The 23164-nt window shown below is 40.1% G+C and overlaps 1 protein-coding gene across 2 annotated transcripts in view; it reads right to left on the bottom strand.

Moving 5' to 3' along the window:
* Positions 1–22861, bottom strand: part of TRIQK (triple QxxK/R motif containing) — a 38070-nt gene extending 15209 nt beyond the window's left edge. Inside the window, exons 1-3 of one of the 2 annotated variants that reach the window (XM_081110946.1) lie at positions 22733–22861; positions 17258–17417; positions 3435–3516 (exon numbers count right to left, since the gene is read on the bottom strand). In XM_081110946.1, the coding sequence (XP_080967072.1) occupies positions 3435–3495 (61 nt within the window). In that variant the 5' untranslated portion in view covers positions 3496–3516; positions 17258–17417; positions 22733–22861. The remainder of the gene's footprint in view (positions 1–3434; positions 3517–17257; positions 17418–22732) is intronic. The other variant, XM_081110947.1, reaches the window with a different exon arrangement.
* Positions 22862–23164: the final 303 nt, after the last annotated feature.

Consider the following 23164-nt stretch of genomic DNA (forward strand, 5'->3'; position numbering starts at 1 on the left):
CTGAATACTATATAAGCTGCTTATGAGTACATTATGCTATCAAGCAAGCACATGCAGAAAAGCTTCCTAAACTGTTATTCTTTCAGTGAAAATACAGCTGGTTCTGCTTCAAAGGCACATCTTTTCACCTGCAAATGGACTTGCTTCTACACTTATTCCTCAATTCATTGTCTTCTATTGGTGTCTGGAAATCTTTAATTGCCTTTAATTAGGAAAAAGTAAACTCAGTGCTTTAATCTTGCAAATACATTCAATCATAATTCTGTTTGGGATGAATACTGAGTTCTATTCACTGTCTGATCGCTATAACACAGATATATAATTTATTGTCCATTTATATAGACCACACCAATTAAGATACAATAGAAAAGCAGAGATGAGTCAAAATATTTGAAAAAAAATCTGCAGTCTAAATTTAATTGCTCAAAGAAATTACTGGAAGTCAAGTTATTTACAGCATGCCATAAATATTGAAAAAAATTAAAATTTGGTAATCAACAGTAAAAACTTTTATATTTCCTTCAACATTTTTTAGAATAATTTCTCATCAACTGCTCTAAATCCCTACCCCCTTCCTCAAAAAGCAAAACACTATTTGGCATCTTATTTTTCTCATGTTACCAAAATTACTTATGAAAGGGCAGTACAATTTGTCATATAATTTCTCAACTGCCATATGAAAACAAGTTTAGTTACTACATTAAAAACTACAAATAGCCTGGCCGGTGTGGCTCAGTGGTTGAGTGTCAACCTATGAACTAGAAGTTACGGTTCAATGCCCAGTCAGGGCACATGGCCAGGTTGCGGGTTCGATCCCCAGTAGGGGGCGTGCAGGAGGCAGCCTACTAATGATTCTCTCTCATCATTGATGTTTCTCTCTGTCTCTCCCTTTCCCTTCCTCTCTGAAATCAATAAAATTACATTAAAATAAATAAATACTACAAATAACTGTAGAAAACTCATTACAAAAGCAAGGGTCAATAGTCTTTCTTATGGAGTCCTAGAGAAAACTCAGTAGCTATGTCAATAAACAAAGGGTCTGCTTTTTGATGGCTACAAGATGAATAAAAATCATAAATGGCACGTTCACAAGCAAAAAATAATGAAAATGTTAGTCAAGTTAATAAAAAGAAAATTATAAAACCAGAAACACAATAAAAAATTCATAGTATACTTTTATTGTCAGCAAGACATACAAAATGATGCCACATAGTCACTCAAGGAAAAAAAAGGGGGGGAGGGGTGTATCTATAGAAGTAAAACTTGCAAAAAGTATTTTTCTCAAAATTATTTAGAAATACCTGGGCAGATGAGAGGAAGCTGGTAAATTATAAATACCCTTATAAATAAAAATCTCACGCAAACTTTTTAATATTATGTTATAGAGGCAACTCAAATTAATAATTTTTCAATGCTTGGTCAGAACAGCTTAATATTAGTCATAAATTGTAAAGGATACACCATCACTTAACACCACATTAAGTACTAAGAAACAAGTACTATGCTTTAGTTTGCTACAAAGGTAAAGCAACAAGTTGCTCATGAGATATATAAATTACTTTCCAAAATAATCATATTAAAAAATGCTAACCAAGCAACAACTTATTATGTACACAGGGAAATGTAACTAAGTAGAAGATGGTATAAAAATATATCAAAGTCTACTTTGCACTTAGCCAAAAAATTTTCACAAACATTTTTTAAAAATACTTGCTGTGCGCAATGTACCCTTGGGGGTTCGGATACAAAATCAAAGGAAAGCAACAAAAGTATCAAAGGAAGATTTAAAAAACTTCAGGAAAGTTAAACAGCATATTTAGGTAAGTTTTCAAGTCAGTTAAAGATATTACTTAATATTTTAAGAGAAATAACAGAACATTTAAGACTAATTCAAATCTTAGCCTTTTTTGTGCAGAAAAAAAATTCTCCCATGGTGACAGAAATCAGAAGAGTGGTTGCACTTGGAGATTGGGTAGAGACTGCCTGCAAGCAGAGATGGGGGACTATCTGAGCAGATAGAAATGTTCTATATTGTCTAAATTCTAAGAACTGTGTATTGAAGAGTTGGATTATGGATTGATTTCCGATATGGTTACTCTTCAGTTATGTGGTTAGCCCATCCCATTTGATCAGAGACTTCAGTCTAGTAGGTCAGTCCGATTTAAACACATCAATAACTAACAACTCACAATATTTATCCACAGCCATCCTACAAGTGAAGAAAGGATAATACACAATAAATCAAACATCATAAACCTCCCCTCAAGAAATTACCCAAATAGAAATACTGTTTTGTAATTTGCATTTATCTATCAGTTAAGTGAGTTAGATATTTACATAAGATCCTTTAATTTCATTTTTTATTATAATAGTTATTTGTTTTGTTTTTGTCTATTTAGGTTTCCTTTTGCATGAACTATTTTTTTTTTTTTTGACCATTTTACTACTGAGTTTCAGGACTATTTTAGTTATTTGTAGTAGGATTTTATTTTTCTACATATAAATTTTTATTGGTTCTATGTATTCTAAATATTTTTTCACTTTATTTACATCTCTTTTGTTTTGCAGAAATATATTTTCTTTTATGGAGAGCACCTTATGTATCATATTTATGTAATAGGTATATATTCTTTTGGTATCAATTATTTCTACTTATCTTCTGATTTCTATTGCAACCTCTTGTTTATCCTTCAGTTATTTAGAAGGTTTTTTATTAACTATTTTTAATTTTTAAAAAAGTGGAATAGGAAGAAATGTGAACGAAGAGAATAGAGGTTAGGTAAGGAGAAGTTACCTTTTTCGCTTCTGACTACTAGTTTATTACAATTCGTTCAGAGTTGTGGTTGTAGTATATTAATTCTTTAAAATCGGGGGTCTTGGTTTGTAACTAGTGTGTAAGTAATTTTTTTATAAATACTCCACACATCCTTGAAAAGAATGGGTAGAAAATACTACATCGAGTATAGTATAAAACAGATAAGCTTCTTATCTTCCTATGCTGATGAGCGGCAGTCCACCATTTTACTAATGTAAAAGTTTAATGGAGCATTTTGAGGTTATCAAATTACTACCATTAATAAACAAGAGAATTACAAGTTGTTACATGGATAAAAAAGATTAAATAGATGATAATATTAAAAATAGTGCCTATATAAAAGCACCTAGCCTTAAGAATAAATGTATTTTTTGCTTTTATTAAGTTAATAAAAACTATAAAAGCTTTGAAAAAAATTACAGTTAAACAAAATGTATTTCTCCATTAGTAGGCAGGACTGCACATTTTTGCTCCTTAAAAACTCTATACAGTCTTTTATTAACCACATTCTGTATGTTATAAGTATTAGGGGAAAGTTATTTTCTTAATACCACATATAATTGCTTTTTTTCTTTATCTTAATTTGCAGAAATGTATCAAAGGGAAATTTACCGCTTACCAATTTGCTTTCTGTACTGATCAACAGGAAGTTTTACAGTGGAGGCATCTTTTCTACCCATCTTTGATCTCCAAAATGCCTTCTGCAAAGAAAAGAAAAAAATTATGATGAAATCCTAAAAAATCAAAAGCACTGTCTACAAACTTCAGGAATAATTTATTCCATAAACTTCATCTCTAAAGCAATGGGTAAAAGTGCCTTTGACTTATTCCCATTAGATATTAGTAAAGAACACAAAATTATTTCAAAAAAATTATCAAGGATACAACTGCTGATAATTAAACTTCCCAATCATTTGTTCTTGGTAACACTCATTTTATCCAGAACTATCAATGCTAATTAAACCACACAGAGAGGGCACGTCTGTAAATGTGGAAATAACGTAGTACTGTGTTTATTCACATGGTTTGAAGCTGCAGGCAGGCTCTTGACAGCGTGTTTCTCTCCAATTACCTCCTCTGCTACACAACGAGGCTGAAGTTTGAATCCCACGTACTTCAAATTTTATTTTATAAGGCATGACACAGGTAACAAAAGCACTTGACTTTGAATTCTAGTTCTGCCTTTCTTCAGTAAACAGTTTAAACTACTACTGCATATTCTAATATTCTTATTCTTACTACATTATAAGCCCTGTTTGATTCAATCTACCACATATCTTTCAAATCCTATTAGTTTAATTGAGTTTAAATATTGCGGCAGAGACAAGCTACTCACCAAAATCCATATTCCCCTTTTCTTCCTGGCACAGAGTTACACTGTAATTCCTAACCTCAGTGCAAACACGTAACTGAGTTGTTAGCAGAGTATGAATGGAAGTGATGTGTGTCACTTGCAGACCTGAGCATTAAGATCTCCCTTGTTGAGATCTCCCTTCCCCATCTAATTAGCTAGAATGGAAATGATCCCCAGACAAGCCCTCAGGGTACATTTACAGGAACATAGAACCTTGGTCAGCCTGGGCTGGAGGGGAGTTCTAACTTGTTTACCATCATAGTGCTCTGCTGAAAATGGAATGAACTTCTATTATGGTTGCGCACCTTACATTCATTGGTGGGGTCTCACTGCAGACCTAAGAGTTCCCGAGTGGCCTGGAAGTTGTTGCTCTGCTTCTAGTAAGGATGCTACTCGATAAAGACAAGGTCTGACAATAACTGACCTGTATTTAAGCAAGGGAATACAGAGCCAGAGAATCTGGAGACTAACAAGGTTGGAAAAGCCAACTTGTAAAAGCCAAATATTTCTATAAAATCAATAAAAGCATACCTTTGGGTTAGGATAAAAACAAAACAAAAACCTGCCCCCCACCCCACCAGCACTTCCACATACCTGTTCCCCTTAACCCCCTAGAAACTCACTTGAATGCCTGACTGGGAAGTTCAGGCTTTTGAGCCATAGCCTTCCCGTTCTCCTTGCTTAGGGCTCTGCCAATAAAGTGACTCTAAGTTCTTCACTGCAGTTCTCAGTGTTTAGTGCTTGGCTCTTGTGTGCTGCGGAGACTAACTCTCTGTTCAGTAACACAAGCAGATAACTTCTACTGTCAGTATAATGGGCCTTCTTAGTAGTCTCCTGTGCAGCAGGTTTCATCATCATAATGAACCAAGACTCCTGTGTGTTTCCCATTCTTCTCTTTCAAAACAGCAGTAATTGCTGGAGGTAAGATGCAGTTATCCTCTGCTTTACCATTATTCATTAGGGGACTAGTGGCCCGGTGCACGGATTCATGCACATTGGCAGGAAATTAGAAGAAATATTTTAATATCGCTATTCACCCTTTCTCTACAATAGAAGTGTCAACCAAATTCATGATCGACAATGACAGATCGAAATACATGCGTGGGACTGGAGCCAGTGAGAGCTTTATATGTCTCATGCATGCGCAAGTCAACTTAGCCTTTTATATATATACTTGCTTATATATATAAGAATAAACTTGCTTAATTAGACCTGCTCTCTGATGTAGCTAAACTTTTTCCACCCCAACTTCTCTTTCAGGTGATTTTCAGCAACACAGCAGTAAATATCAACACGAAGGAGATTATTATTGTAGATCACGCAGGGAGAACAAGAATAAAATATTTAACTGCAGCAGTGTTTGACTATATTCTGCACAGTGAGAAAACCTGAAATCATTTTCAAGTTCCACCATTTCTTATTTCTTTTTAGTCAAGTTTCTAAGCTATTTAAATCTCTGTTTTCCAGCTAATGAAAAGAAAATAGGATTCCACCGAGTGTCCTACCTACCTATTCCAGGAATTCTGTGAGGATCAAATAAGATGAGGCATGGGAAAACGCTTCACAGACATTTGGTTAAAGTGTGAAATGTTTGCACCTGGCTATGAAAAAACTGCGAGGCTAGCTGTTGGTAGGGAGAGGAAGCCGGGCGTTACCTGGATGGAGGGAAGGACACTTAGCATATTAGCCTTTACATATATAGATTGGTGAGACTGGGAAAGAGTAGGTAAATTTCATAGTCTGTAAACCTCAAGGAACCACATTCCAGTTTGAGAGGGGAGACCACATTGGCTTCAGATCTTTGACTTTCTCCTGGATGCAATGGATGGGAACTTTAGGATTTCCCTTCTGGGAAGGCAGGAAAGAGGATGTGCATGGCTATTTCATGACAAGAAAGATGGACTATAGGAAAAGCTGTTGGCTACTCAATGAAGTACATGTTCTCTCTTTTGTTTACTGAGCACACTGGACCACATTTTCCAGCTTCCTTTGATGTTAGTTGTGGGCATGTGACTGAGTTTCAGCCAATGAAATATGAGTAAATTAATGCCTGCAACTTATTCAAATGGAGGTGACCTCCAGAGTGACACTGAAAAAAATGTGATGAAGATGGCAAACACGACATCCTGGATCCTGAGTGACTGCACAGAAAAGGGCTATTCAACCAACTTGTTTTCCTCTTTCATGCTGACATGAGAACAAGAAATAAACTGTAGCATATGGGCCTCTGTCCTTTTTCGTATCTATTAATTATAGTCAGTAGTATCACCCTAATTAAAACAAACATGTTTAGATGTCTCCATATAAACTGATGTAATTGTCAAGGTATAGTTTTACTAATAAGCATTATTAAGGTTCTCAAATGCCAAATGAATTTGAATACGTTCAGACCAAACTGTACTGTTCACATATGTATATGGTCACACAGAGCAATGTCAACAATGATCCCACCTAGTACAGTAAAAGGCATCCCCAAATTAATAATTTTTACATATGTATAAGAAAATTATAAACTCAGCAAAAATCCATTTTCCTATTCATAAAAATCTTCATATTTAATATTATGCTAATATTTTAGAATATACAAATGAAGACAAAAGTCAAATTACATTTTCATTCCTCATAAACCATGTAGTTATTAAATACAAGCTAACACATCCTTAAAATTCCAGAAATGAAACCAGGACATCACCTAATCCTATTGTCTCACTTTTAATAATTCAGAACATTAAAAATTAATACTGTTAACATAAATACCATAAAAATGTCAAAATATTTATTTATTCATTCACTATTTGCATAGTGTTTTGTATTTCTTAATTGTAAAGAGGAGTCATTTTAATTCATTGTGTGGGGCTAAAAAAATATATCACTTCATTTTAAAAGTTAGGATAAATGAATAAAACACAGAAAACATTACTTCCTCTTCAATTTAGTTTTGCTTGTCACCTTTATAGAATAACTTAAATTTTTAAAAATTACTTACACTATCCACTAAAACAGTCACTCACTATTCTTCCTCCAATTCCTTCCTGGTCATTTAAACCAACATCCTACCAGAGATAACATTTAGAGGCCAGTATTTTATTGATTCATTACACATAATAAACAATAAAATAAGGGATCACAGACAATATCTTTTCATCAAAGTAAACTGAATTTTTTTATTTTAAAATGCACTCTAAATAAAAAAATTATACTCCCAAAATCTTAAGACCCTAAATTTTTATGAGGACATACCATTTATGAACAAACACATTTTATATTATGTGAATACTAAAACTTTAAAAGAATTTCAACCTAGGAAATTAATTCAAGAGAAACAAATTTTAAATTTTTGTTCCTATTTTTTTTTAGTGGTTGGTAATCCCTAATCAAAATGTCAAAAATGTAAAATCTTCATCTTGTCTTTGAAATTATTATATTCTACTAGAGGCCCGGTCCAAGAAATTCATGCGGGGGGCGGGGGGGGGGCGTGGCGGGGGGCAGGGGGAGTCTCCTCAGCCCGGCCTGCACCCTCTCACCATCTGGGACCGCTGGCTCCTAACTGCTTGCCTGCCTTCCTGCCTGCCTGCCTGTCTCATTGCCCCTAACCACTCACCTTCCTGCCTCATTGCCCCTAACCATTCTGCCTGCCTGCCTAATCACCCTTAACCCCTCTGCCTGCCTCCCTGATCACTCCTAACTGCTCCCCTGACTGCCTGATTGCCCCTAACCATTCTGCCTGAGTGCTTTATCGCCCCTAACTGCTCGCCTGCCTGCCTGATTGCCCCAAACCACATCTACCTCAGCCCACGCTGCCACAGCTTCGTCTGGAAGGTCGTCTGGAAGGTCAGTTGGCTGTCTGGTCTAATTAGCATATTATGCTTTTATTATTATAGATTCTTTGAGCAAAATGACATTCTACCAAATTTTAAGATGAAAGTGCCTAGAGAATGCAGGCATGCACAAAGGATTCACAATTTATTAGCTACAACAAACAAGAAGTTAGAAAAGAGATACCCATTCATGTGATGGTGACAACTGTCAGTGCCTCAGACATCTACAACCTCTAAAATAGTCTGACTTTTCTTTGTTCTTCAAAGCCTTACAGTAATCACCATTCTTTTCTATTGCTGTGATGGTTAGACAGCAAACTCCCGAGAAATCCAGGGAGACATTAGCACATACAGCCCCAGTTTCTAATAAGACATCTATTTGCATACAGCATCGGCACAATTTAAAATGTGCTCTGATAGATGCGGAAAGGGAATAACAGATTTATATTAGCATGTACAATACCAAGATTGTTTTCACAATTTGATTCCTTGGAGAGGACATCTCATCACCTTCTTTTACAGAGAACACTACATTCCCTGAGGAACTAACTTGCTCTGATAGCTAAAGCAACTAAAATATGAATTAATAAGAAAGTATTTATTATTTATGGACATTGCTGTAGGAATAATTTGATTAAATCATCAGAGATTTTAACATTTTTGAAACTTGATAACACATACTTAAGGAAGAAGGTACTAATTTTACTAAACATCTAAAACTACATATTAAAATAATTCATAATTTCTTATTTAATTAAAACTTTCTACTCTTTAGAACTTTTAAGATTAAAAAGTGTTTTTGTTTTGCCCTGGCTGGGTGGTTCAGTTTTTTAGAATATCATTTAGATGTTCAGTTTTTTGAAGTATCATCCCAAATACCAAGAGGTTGTATGTTCGATGCCCTAATGGGGCAAATATGGGAGGTAATTGATATTTCTCCCGCATCAATGTTTTTCTCTCTTTCTCAAAATAAATCAATAAACATGTTCTCAGTTGAGGAATAAAAAAAAAAGTGTTTTTGTTTTTAATATCCTTTCTTAAAATGGTTTTGCACATTAAAAAGTTGTTAACACCATTAGTAATCAGCAAAATGCAAATTAAAATTAAAATTTAGGTACCACTATACACCCACTAGAATGGTTCAAATAAAGATGAACTATACACAAAATAATTGGGAGGATGTGAAACAACTGAAACTCTGATACATTATTAAAAAATAATAAAAGAAAATTAAAAATTAAAAAATGGAATTTCCTTATGACCCAGAGATTCCATTTCTGGGAATATATCCAAAGAAATCAGAAGCACTGATTCAAGAGAATGTATGCACCCCTATGTTCATTGCAGCATTATTTATAATAGTCAAGATTTGGAAGCAGCCCAAGTGCCCATCAGATGAGTTGATAAAAAAAAACTGTGGTACATTTAGACAATGGAATTCTACTCAGCCATAAAAAAGAAGGAAATCTTACCTTTTGTGACAGCATGAATGGACCTGGAGAGTATTATGCTAAGTGAAATAAGCCAGTCAGAGAAAGACAAATACCATATGATTTCACTTATATGTGGCATCTAATGAGCAAAATAAACAAAATAGAAACAGATTCATAAATACAGAGAACAGTCTGACAGCTTTCAGAAGGAGTTTGGGGGGTTAGATGAAAAAGTAAAGAGGTTAAGCAAAAAGAAAACAAGCAAACATCCTCCTAGACATGGACAGCAGTACAGTGATTGCCAGAGGGAAAGGTGGTAAGGAGGTAGCAGAGGGTAAAGGGGATATAAATGGTGATGGAAGGAGACCTGACTTTGGGTGGTGAGCACGCAATACAATACCTATATATATAAAACCCTAATGTGCAAATAGACCAAAAAGCGGAACAACCGAACAACTGGTCGCTATGACGTGCGCTGACCACCAGGGGGCGTGCGCAGAACATGGCGGGCGTCGGCCATGGTGGGATGGTGGAGCAGGTGAGTGGGGGCGCCAGACCAAGGCAGGGCGCCGGTCGCTGTCATCAGGGCAAGCCGCTGGTGGTTACTGAAAATTCTTTGCCCCCATGCGCTGAGGTCCCACCAGGCGCTCGCACCCACTGCCGGCACCCAGCGATGGCCCCGATCGCTCGGCATTGTCAGCAGGTGCAAGCAGTGGCTGCCGGCACCAATCGCCCCTCAGAGCTTCTCCATCTCCCCCTGCTCCTGAGGGACGATCGGGGCAACAGATGCCTCTTGCACCCACTGCTGGCGCCAGCCCCAATCGCACCTTCTACAGGCAGATGGGACTGGGGGCCATGGCGGGAGGGGCCAGGCGGGGGCGCGGAGGATGGGCTGAGACCCGCCCCTGTGCTCACTGCAGCCTTGTGGCCCACAGTTCCTTTCAAGGTACGTGAATTCATGCACTGGGCCCCTCGTATACACATAATGTATTACAGAACTGTACACCTGAAACCTATATGATTTTATTTACCAGTGTTACCCCAATACATTCAATAAAAATGTTAAGAAATTAAACAATAAGTGTGGGAAAGAGAACGTATTTAAAGAAATAAAATAAAATAGGGATATCATCTAAGTGGGACTGATCTAATATCAGCACTTTCAATCTAGAGGTCAGAGTCAGAGAAGTCAGAGATATTCAGAGTGAAAGGGATATGATGCACAAGAAATTCTCTACTGCTGATTGGGGCCACATTGCAAGAAATGTGTATGGCCTGGAAAAGGTTAGTCAGACAAGGAGGGAATGAGGACACCAGTCCTACAACCACAAGGAAATAAATCCAGCCATCAACCTACATGAGCTTAGAAGTGGATTCTTCCAGACAGCCTTGAACAGCCTGGCTGGCATTTGATTTCAGGTCTGTAAGACCGTGAGCAGAAGACATTATGTTGGCCTACTGATCTATAAACTTAGTGGTAAGTTGTTACCACTAAGTTTTTATTTTTAATATATTTTATTGATTTTTTTACAGAGAGGAAGGGAGAGGGATAGAGAGTTAGAAACATCGATGAGAGAGAAACATCGACCAGCTGCCTCCTGCACACTCCCTACTGGGGATGTGCCTGCAACCAAGGTACATGCCCTTGACCGGAATCGAACCCGGGACCCTTCAGTCTGCAGGCCAAGGCTCTATCCACTGAGCCAAACCAGTCAGGGCTTACTAAGTTTATGATAATTTGTTATGTGGCAATAGAAGCTAATACACACCTGAAACCTAATGGTAGGTTTCATAGATTTAAGCAATATTCTAGTCTTCATGATGATACTGTAAATAATTTAGATGTGAGTGCTAAAAAGCAACATAAACTTTTAAATAATATTTTTGGTTTCAATTATTAAAAAGGAAAAATATACAAGTCTGACTTAATCATATTTCATATTCAGGAAGGTAATATCTGTAAATAGTGAAACTATTTAATTTGACATGCAAGCTATATAAGTTATCTCTACATAAATCCATAATCACATTTATTCACAATAAATCAATATATTTATTATAAAAATACTCTAGAAAATTTGTTATGTGTAGGCACATATACAGAACATATAAATACAAAGATAGTATGTGTGTACAGGCACAGACATTCATCCTAGTGCTATCTTGTGGTCAAAGAAATAGCTCCATGCATTAAGTTTAGAGCATAAAGTATAATTAATTTTCAGTTAAATAATAAAGTTTCTAAAACAGGGGTGGGCAAACTTTTTGACTCAAGGGCCACAATGGGTTCTTAAACTGGACCGGAGGGCCGGAACAAAAGCATGGATGGAGTGTTTGTGTGAACTAATATAAATTCAAAGTAAACATCATTACATAAAAGGGTACGGTCTTTTTTTTTTTTTTTTAGTTTTATTCATTTCAAACGGGCCAGATCCGGCCCACAGGCCGTAGTTTGCCCATGGCTGTTCTAAAACATATCCAGAGAAATAGCATCATTTGTGATAAAATACAGAGGCAAAGAATAGAAAATAAAAAGAAGAAAATTATATCTTATAGTAAATAATCCTATATAATAAAAGCCTAATATGCTAAGTGTCCAGTGGTCTGTTCAACCAATCAAAGTGTAATATGCTAATGATATGCTAAGGCCGCTCAACCACTCGCTATGATGTGCACTGACCACCAGGGGGCAGAGAGTTGATTAGTCGACCAGTCATTATCACATGCACTGCCCACCAGGGGCAGACGCTCCAACCAGTAGGTTAGCTTGCTGCTGGGGTGCAGCCAATCTGGACTGAGCAAGACAGGCCGGACACGCCCTGGAGTCCTCCCTCAGTCCCTCCCTGGCCTCAATCGAGCACCAGTGGGGTCCCTCGGCCTGGCCTGTGCCCTCTCGCAATCAGGACCCCTTGGAGGATGTTGGAGAGATGGTTTTGACCCAATCCTGCTCAATGCAGGAGCTGCCCCCTGGTGGTCAGTGCACTCCCACAGGGGGAGCACCGCTCAGCCAGAAGCTGGGCTCACGGCTGGTGAGTGCAGCAGCGGTGGTGGGAGCCTCTCCCACCTCCACAGCAGCACTAAGGATGTCCAACTGCGAGCTTAGGGCCACTCCCCGCAGGAAGCAGGCCTATGCCATCAGTTGGACATCCCCCAAGGGCTCCCAGACTGTGAGAGGGTGCAGGCCAGGCTGAGGGACACCCCCTCACCAAGTGCACGAATTTCGTGCACCGGGCCTCTAGTGTAATTATATAAGAGAACAGAAAATGTTAATTTCCCAATGTAACAGATGCTCAAGGAAGAATGAAAATAACTAAATTATCAAAATGGAAAATTAGAAAGTGGTTTATTCAATAACATAGGCTAACTCTGAATGAAAATCTCCTGCATACCTAGAATACACTGATAAAATGAAAATGATGCGTAAATTATTTCTCAACTGTGATATATCTAGGAAATAGCTCAGTGAGAAAACAGCATACAAACAGAAAAATTCACAGACAGAAGCAAAAGAAAAAACTGTTTACACTGTATTCACATGAAAAATCAAACATCACTCTTTCACATTCTAACAATCCCCACCTCCCCAGCTACAGAAAGAAAAACAAGCCATGGCTTTAATATAATATTTTTTTCCAACCTAAAACAGCTGCAAAAAAATAAATCTTGTTGGAGATAAGCCTGTTAAAAATATCAACACTCCCTTTAAATAAGGGAGTCCAGTTTTCATACCATCTGCCTCTTTTTAAAAGGGAAAACATAGGAAAATCATAAACCAGAACATTGTTTAAAATAAGGCATTTAAAAATCAATGCAGTAAAAAGGCTATGAATGACTCTGAGCCCCTGTCTTTGAAACTGTCCTGTTTAGCTCAGATCAGAAAGTGGGATTTCATGAAAGTAAACAACTCTTACTCCATGTAAAACCTGCCTGAAGTAATGAACAAAGACCAAAAGAGTATTCTCTGTAATGTACCACACACACCACTGTTGATTTTTTAACTACAATTGTGTGACTTTTCTTATATCCACTTTTTCCAAAACTTTATTACAGCCCATTCAAATATGCTCATGTCACTGTATTTAAGTACAAAAAAATTGTTACTAACAGAACTGGACTCTTCTGTTAGTACAGGTTCTATCCTCTGCAAAAATCATTCCTATGCCTCACTCAACGAAGTGGTTCTAATACTCGAGTTTGGATTTTATCTTAAAACCTTCTTTCTTCTTTTGCCCTTGATTATTTTTCATTCTTTGTTAACGACCTTGTGATTGAACATTTTAATTTTTTCTCTACCACATCATTACTACTTCAGTAATTAAGTCCATAAACCATATTCATTATCCAACTCCTAAAAGCATTCACCAAAACACACACACACACAAAAAAAAAACAAAACAAAAGTGGATTAATGCGAGATGGGTTATCCAAGTAGAGGTGGGCAGACTAGTACACTAGCTATGCCTACATAAAGGAATATGCAGTATGGTGACACTCCCGTAGCTTAAAGAAAGAGGAAGAAGCATAAGGTAGAGAAAAATAGCATCCTCTATTTTAAACATAAATGTAAATGTTTAGTCCATTTTCTCAATTCCAGTGGCAGGACTGAAAAGCTACTGAAACAAAGGCATCTAGGGCATATTTCATCCTCCTTCTCCCCCTGCCTCTTTTTCTCACTCACACACAAAGACACACCTCTATATTGCAAACAAACAAACAAAACAAAAAAATTAAATCACTTAATCATGAGCATTTGCAGTTATTTTAAAGGGCTAAGACTGCACTTAAGTGTGTCCTTCATAGGAAAATATGTCCTAAGACATTTTTTAAATTTAATTTCATTCTGTTTTAACTATGGACCACCGAGGCCTGTAATTATATATACATGTTATTTTACAAATGATAAATGACATTTAATTGCTTTCTTGGAATGCTGAAACTTCAGTGTATGAGGGAGGAAAGAAGGAGATTTCTTCAACGTAATGGTCAATAATATTTAATCTCAAATTAATTATTTAAAATAACCATTTTACAGCAATCAATATTTCATCTTTTTTGTAATTTGATGTAGGCACTACAAATGACTGAACAATTAGATTATCGGTGTTACAATAGAAAAGCAATTTACCTTAGACCTATCAACTATTAGCTTAAAAGTAAAAGGCTTTTCTTCATATTACATTTAGTCTACTGTTTATTTTCTAACTTCCTTCCACTAGAATGTAGTAACACAGGAGCAGGGATCTTTGTTTCATTCACTGAAGAATCCAAACAATATGGCATATAGTAGATACACAATTTTAAGTAAATATTCTCCATAAGACAGTTAACTTAAACATCCATGTTATGCTAAATTATTATAAAAAATAAAAACAATTTGAGTTTTAAAATATTACCATAAATTTTCTTTTATGAGAATATGAGCCTAATTAACTCTTTTCCTTTCTGGTTCTGTCACTTTTTATTTTTTTGTTATTTTATTAAATTTATTGAGGTAACATTGGTTAATAAGATTATGTAGGTTTCTTTCTTTTTTAATATATTTTATTGATTTTTTTACAGAGAGGAAGGGAGAGGGATAGAGAGTGAGTTTTATATATATACTAGAGGCCCGGTGCACAAAAATTTGTGCACTCAGGGGGGAGGGGGGGTCCCTCAGCCCGGCCTGTGCCCTCTCGCAGTCTGGGACCCCTCAGGAGATAACAACCTGCTGGCTTAGGCCTGCTCCCAGGTGGCAGAGGGCAGGCCCAATCCCTAGGTGCAGCCCCTGGTCGGGCTCAGAGCAGGGCCGATTGGGGAGTTAGCGCGCCTTCCCCTGTCATGCACAGAGCAGGGCAGATTGGGAGGTTGCGATGCCACCCTCAGTCACGCTCAGGGTAGGGCCGATTGGGGGGTTGGGGCACTGCCCCCTGTCACACTCAAGGCAGGGTCAATGGGGAGGTTGTGGCGCCACCCCCTGTCACACACAGAGCAGGGCCAATCAGGGGGTTGGGGCGCTGCCCCCTGTCACTCACAGAGCAGGGCCAATCAGGGGGTTGGGGCGCTGCCCCCTGTCACGCACAGAGCAGGGCCCATCAGGGGGTTGGGGCACTGCCCTCTATCACCCACAGAGCAGGGCCAATCAGGGGGTTGGGGCACTGCCCTCTATCACCCACAGAGCAGGGCCCATCAGGGGGTTGGGGCGCCGCCACTCTCATACTCGGGGCAGGGCCGATGGGGAGGTTATGGCTCTATCCCGGGGGGGGGGGGTTGGGGGCACCGCACCCTGTCACACACAGAGCCACAGGGCAATCAGGGGGTTGGGGAGCTCCCCCCTATGAGGCACAGAGCAGGGCTGATCAGGGGGTTGGGGCGCCTTCCCCTTTCACGAACAGAGCAGGGTGGATAGGGAGGTTGTGGCCCCACCCCCTGTCACACACAGAGCCGCAGGGCAATCAGGGGGTTTGGGCGCTGCCCCCTGTCACGCTGATCCCGGTGCTGGGAGGCCTCGCGGCTCCGCTGATCCCGGTGCCGGGAGGCATATTACCCTTTTACTGTATAGGGTAGAGGCCTGGTGCACGGGTGGGTGCCAGCTGGTTTGCCCTGAAGGGTGTCCTGGATCAGGGTGGGGGTCCCCACTGGGGTGCCTGGCCAGCCTGGGTGAGGGGATGATGGCTGTTTGAAGCTGGTCACACACCCTTCAGGGTGGGGGTCCCCACTGGGGTGCCTGGCCAGTCTGGGTGAGGGGCTGAGGGCTGTTTTCAGGCTGGGGGTGACTGAAGCTCCCAACTGCTCCTTTTTTTCTTTTTTTCTTTTTTATTCTGGGCCAGCTTTAGCTTTGAGGCTTGGCTCCAGCTCTTAGGCCTCCACTGCTGAAAGTAGGTTTCTGGCCTTTGCTTACAATGTTGCAATCCTGCTGGCTGAAGCCCGGCAGACTAAAACAGGTTTCTGGGGTTTTGTTTAGCTTCTATATTTGTTACATAGTTGCTTAGAGTTGCAGCTCAGAGGCCTGCAGCGGCAGGCGGGGAACGTTGGAGTCCTCTGTCACTGAAGCAAGCAAGCCTCATGTTAGTTTCAAGCTGCCTGGCTGCCGGCCGCCATCTTGGCTGGCAGTTAATTTGCATATTGCCCTGATTAGCTAATGGGAAGGGTAGCGGTCGTACGCTAATTACCATGTTTCTCTTTTATTAGATAGGATAAACATTGATGAGAGAGAAACATCTATCAGCTGTCTCCTGCACTCCCCCTACTGGGGATGTGCCTGCAACCAAGGTACATTCCCTTGACCTGAATCAAACCTAGGACCCTCAGTCTGCAGGCCAACGCTATCCACTGAGCCAAACTGGTTAGGGCTATATAGGTTTCCATAATACATTTCTAACAATAATATGCATACTGCATTGTGTGCCCACCACCCAAAGTCAAATCATCTTCTTTATCATACATCTGACCTCCTTTACCCTTTAGTACACCACCTCCCTTCCCTCTGGCAACCATCATACTGTCTGTGCCCATGAGTTCTTGTTATTTTTCTTGTTTACTCGTTTGTTGCTTTCAGGTTTATAGCCACAGGAGTGAAATTTGATGGTTCTTACATTTTGGTTCTGATTTATTTTGCTAGCATGATATTCCCAAGATCCATCCATGTTGTCACAAATGACAGTATTTCATCTTTTCTTAAGGCCAAAGACGACAAAATAATACAAGTAAAATCATCTTTCCACTGTTATACTGCTTTTCATAAGAAAAAACAACATTCTGAAGCCAGAAGCAAACAAACCAAAACAAGAAAAACTAAGTCAAATAAAACAAACCACAAGTCACACAACCTTTCACCAAACGTTAAAGCAAATACACACACCTTGCGTTGTGTTCTTGACACTGCCAGGTCTGAGCTGTGGATAGCTGCCAAGGGCTAAGGTGTTTCCAAAGGCAAGATTTTTACCGAGGAAGCTGTGCTCCCATTCCTCGCATTTTCAACTCCAGATACCAGTAATAATACTCTTTGTTGCCGTCTCTTACTGGAATTCAAAATATAACATCAACATTAAATGGATCATCTGCAGTTCCCTAATTGTCCACAAAATAGAATCACTGTGGTAGCATTTTCCAAAAGCTCTTTTCAGGTGTGCTAATTCTGTTCCATGGGCAATTGGATTGTTTCTACGGCCAGAAATACTTGGAAAATGTTGCATAATATGCCCCTTTTTTCACAAGACTTTTTTCACACTTTCATAAAAAGGCTTTGAGCTGTGCTGTAAGAGAAAACCCTATTTAAATTTATGTAATCCAGTGGGTCCCAAATTTACTTAAGCAAAGACCCCTTTCTACTGTAATAAATAGTAATGTTATTTTTGCACATTATACTTTATGAACGGTACACTGTATAGCAAATATCTGAAAGGTAGTGAAAGATGCTTCCACAGTATTTTAAAGGTGAATATGAATGTACAAAGACCGATACAAATTGATTTTCTGTATTGCAAGGTATACAGAGCTGACCTATAAAAATAACGACATTTATTCAAACATAAACTTTTCAGTATATGTTAATTTTTAAACTAAATGTTCATTTAAAGAGCAACAAGGAAAACAATCAAATAATGTATGATTTACTCATTTTTGTTCAATGAATATTTACTAAATAACTATCATGTGCCAGCCACGAAATTATTTCTTGTTTATGCTACATCTGCTCTCATCTAGTTGAATCAAATTTAAATGGTTCCAAACACTATGTAATAATAATAATGACAATAATAATACCAACTCAAAACATAACCCCAAATATTTGAAAGCACAAGTTTTACTCATTCTAATCATACCATTAAATAATAGCTTATCATTTGTAGACTCATATTAAATAGTGATAATAATCCAGGTCAAGCATCATAATATAAAAGCATAGTCTTCTTTTAAAAATGTGCTGCAAAAGAATGAAGTTGAACTCCTACTTCACAGCATCTACAAAATTTAGCACAAAAAATCAACTCAAAAAAAAAAAAATCAGAGACCTAGATGCAACGGCTGAACATATTAAATGCTTAGAAGCAAATATAGTAGTAAAATTTCATGACCTTAGGTTAGGTAATAGTTTATTAGACACAACACAAGATCCTATCATTTATCAAACTGTTTCCACCTTTTGATTCAACAAAACAGTATTAGTTAAACCTCCCAGTACAGAGTTTAACATTTCAAAAGTAAGAGGTAAGCTAAGAAATCACATTTTCTTTTTCATGAAAACATACATCTATCTCTATTGTTGTAAACAGACTTAACATTTCTATTGTATACAAGAGGATTACATGTATGTAATATGCATAAAAAAAACTTGGCTCTAAGGCTCTATGACCCTTATCTGTTAAGTAAAAAGTATCCTGAGGATATCAGATATGATAAAATGTGTATTACTATTTTCAATTATCATTTTAGTCATTCTGAAAGAATAAAAATAACTATATTCTAAGCAGAATGTTCACTAAGACCTTCACACTTAGAGCCAAATCTACTGATATCAAAAACATGGAGATATCTATATCTATATCTATCTATCTATCTGGAGAGAGAGAGAGAGAGAGAGAGAGAGAGAGAGAGAGAGAGAGAGAGACTGACTAGGGGGGAAAGACTAGCTTCGTGTTTCTACATGAAGGAACTTCCACTAGAAGTGTGGTCCTTAACAGAGATGTTTTTGGCCTTGAAGTAGGGGAAAATTCTTTGAGCTGGTGGAGCTCAACATAAATCAACATAAATATTTAGCATCCCTAAACTGCAGGGTCTCAAAGCCAGTAAAGTGTTTTGAAGACACTGTTATTTAAGATCACCTCCACATATTTCAAATGGCCCAGAGGTATCACCCAGGATGGAAAGCTGGAGCAGTCTTGACAGTCCACTCCTTATTCACAGCTTCCCAACATGAATGATCAGACTGGTGGCAGAAATCCATTGGTCTACATTATTCCAATAGGTAGAGATTATAAACCTGTAAACACTAAAGGTTTGCTCGCTCGCCCCCCCCTTCCCCACTCCCCCAACCCCCCACTCCCAGCCCCGACAATTCAGAGCCAAACTCTAGGTGAGTATATCTGTTCTGCACAACGAAATTTCCTCTCAGCTGGATCAAGTCTAGGTTCTGAGAAAGGGAGTGGAAGGAGTAGAGGGCAGGAGTTACTGGTTCTCCCATCTAGTCTCCCATCTAAAACAATATGCCCAATGGGCTCTTTGGTAACAAAACTGATATGGCAAACTCCACCTGTTTGTTCACAAACCCAAGAGAAGAAAAGAGCTATTAGTTACTAATCCCCGAAAAACTGTAATTCTCTCATCTATTTGTCCCTATTCCACGTTCTCCACCAGAAATGAAGTGAGTAAAGAAAGGAATAGTTAAGTACTTGGTAAAAACAAGACAACAGGCCCAAAATGGGGTTGCTCATGCCTAGCCCCACATCACCAAACCAAGACAAATACAAGTTCAGCTCTCCCAGAAATGGAATCTTAAACCCTCTTATCAGGAATCACCTGATCAGCACTAACTAGTTAGGTAATCTGCCTGAGAGGCCCCTGCCAGCTCCCAAAGGAGAGTAACTTGCAATAACCAGCCCACTTGTTGGCCAGTACAAATCCCTTGTTCCCACTCCCCTCTACGCAGAAGGCTCTCATTTTGTACAGCCCCTCAGAGCTCCTTTCCTATCTGCAGACTGAATGCTGCCCAAGTCAAACCAATTTTTGCTCAAATAAGCTCTCAACATTTTCAATATGTCTCAGTTTATCTTTTAACAAACTAAACCGTTTGAATAAAATTATGTGTTAAAGAAACAATTATTTAATGACATATTTACTGATGCCCACTTTTGTTGATAAAGCTGGATAAAGGAACTTCAGCAAAGAAAAAAAACCTATTTTTAGTCTTCTATTTTAAAACAGAAATCAGGAAAAGAGCCACACTGGAACAATCCCTAATACGTTCTTAGGCACAGGAAATTAAAATGTTATGTAAGAATGTTCACTTAAATTTAAGAGTTTCAGGAGTCAGGTAAGGAGATTCCGGTGGCAAATACTAAATGTAACCAACTTTCCTTTGGCCAGAATGGACTTTGATTAAAGAGAAAATTTATGTATTTAATGTTTACTTCAAAAATACAATTTAATCTTTTCCCAAAGTATTTGATACATTCTCTCTTCACTTCCTTAAATACAGAAATATGGTTTCAGAGAATGATCAAAGGGCATTTTGGAATAAAATACAGCTGACATGGTTTTGAAAGACAATAACAATTTCTTGAACATTGGTAGTTCCTGTTTGTTAAATGTTTGTTTGTTTTTTGCTTTGTTTGTTTTTTAATCCTCAGCCGAGGATATTTTTCCATTCCTTTTTAGAGAGAGTGGAAGAGACTGAGAGAAATATCGATGTGAGAGAAACACATCAATTGGTTGCCTCCTGCACGAGCCCTGACCAGGGCTGGGGCCCGGGAGGAGCCTAAGCTCTATCCACTGAGCCAAACCAGCTAGGGCTGTTAAACGTTTTTAAAAAAGAAACAGAAAACAGCCTGGGGATTGGCTGAAGACCGTGAACTAAGATAAACTATGGTGGAGAAAAAAATACCCAATTCTGCTCCTGGCTATGTAGCTTTGGACATAAGTTACCCAGTCTCTCTGTGGGGTAAAGGAAAGAGTAATTTCCTTATGTCTTAAGAACTTGATAGAAAACACATGTTCTTAATCTAGCTTCCACCTACTCTTCAAATTGTGTCTAAGAGTAGAGTCACTAGCTTTCCTTGGCATCTCAAAGTGGTATAAGCTACTAAAAGGACTATTCATCACTGGATTAAAAGTACTCTTTTCCAAAACTTTCGGGGTATGCATATTCTTGAATAAAAAAACTAGTGACATCAAGGGGGGAAAGGTGTCATGCGGAACATTCCTGGTGCTCCCTAACCAGAACCAATCAACAATGGCGGGATGAGTGGCTTTCTTCCCCATTTCGGAATAACTCCAAGATAAAGTTTGAGAAATGCTATAAGCAGATGGATCACAATCGCGTGTGTTTACACATTCAGATCCTACAGACTAATGGAGAGGTTAGACGTGTAATCAAAAACACGTTACATCTGTGTAGATGATTGCTCTCAAGCTACTTTCACAACCCACTGTCCCCCTTACATCTTAGGAACCAAGGGCACACAAGCATCCTCACTTGATGGAGAACCATCGTGTGCTTTCTGGCCCGAGGACCGACATTCCCTAGCCCGGCCCGGCCCAGCTTCCCGCTCTGTGCCACCGTCCTTCCCGGTGTCAACACGCTGTAAAGGCTTCCTTCTTGGAGATGCATCCCGGAAGCCGAGCAGAAGGAAGTAGCAGCAGACTTTTAGCTCCTTCTCTCTCGGGAATGTTTGTTCTGCCGAATCAGGTGGGGCCAGGTGACGCGAGCAAAGAAGAGGTAGTTATTTGCGGTTACCATCTCAAAGTTAATCATTTAATATGGGCCAACGAAGCTACTATCACCCCTCCCCACAGCAGGAGCCGAAAGGGAGATCACACATATATTGTCCACGAATGCACTGCCTCAACTTCCCGAAAAGCTCTTTGACACAAAGGGGCAGCAGCAAGAAAAGAATTCCGGAGAGTAGAAACCAGACCTACTCTGCTCCTGGTCCTAGTCACCCACGTGGGCACCAACACCCTGTGGGCTCAGGGGTTCATCCGGCACCCGGAAAAGACACCCCTAAACCCCATCATCACCCCCCTACCCCCCAATAAAACCACCTCTCGCTACCTACAGCTCTTCTCTGCACAGGTCTTGGTCGGCAGATACTTGTTGATTAAGAAAGGAAGGCGGGGAGGAGTGTGGAGGGGCGTAAAATGGCAAAAGAAGGCCTTTGAGCTTGAACTCTAGACCCCAGAGAACGGAAAAATAAAATAAACCGACGCCAATGACCCGACAACACAAAGGAGCCGGCCAGCCGGCCTGGGGAGGTGGGCGGGGTCCGGCTGCCAGAGCCCAGCAGGCCCCGCCCCTCCACGCAGGCAGAGCGGAAGCCGCGCGTTCCTTAGCAACCGTGGCGGCCACGCCCACCTTGGCCCCGAGTCCGCGCCGGTTACTCCCACCCGCGGTCCCTAAATCGCCCCAATCCCCCCGGGGTGTCCCGAGGCCCGGTTCCTCCTCTCCCCGAGGCGCCCTCGGCCCAGCCCGCCCCGCGCCGCCCCCGGGAGCGGAGAGGTCGTCTCTAAGACGCTTTGGGGGCCCGCCGAGGAGGTGCGCCCGCCTTCAGTCCCGGACCCCGAGCTTCCGGGCAGGGCCTGCCCGCCTCCCAGCCTCGCCCTCGCCGGACACACACACCTCAGCTCAGCCGAGGCGAGGGCCGACACACTTCGGGACCGGCCGCAAACGGTGCCCAGGGAGGGTCCTGTCACTGAGAGGCAGAGGCTGCACGAGCCGGCGGCAGGCACACTTCCACCCCCGGAGAGCGGGACGGAAGGGGGCGGGGCTCCAGGGGCGGGGGCGGGGCCAGTCCTCAGCCCGCGCTCCCATTGGCCGGTCTCTCTCCCGCCTCTGGGCCGTCCTGGAGGACGCCAATGCGTCTTCCCTGAGGCCTGAGCGTATTTTGGACCTGAATCCTAGGTTCAGATACCGACCTGGAAATGAGACTAGAAATTTAAGATAAGGACACCGCCCAGCCGGTGTGGCTCAGTGGTTAAGCATCGCCCTATGAACCAGGCGGTCAGGGCACGTGCCTGGGTTGCAGGCTCCAGCCCCAGTGTGGGGCGTGCA

Source organism: Myotis nattereri (assembly GCF_964212035.1).
Source record: "Myotis nattereri genome assembly, chromosome: 17".
Taxonomy (NCBI): Eukaryota; Metazoa; Chordata; class Mammalia; order Chiroptera; family Vespertilionidae; genus Myotis; species Myotis nattereri.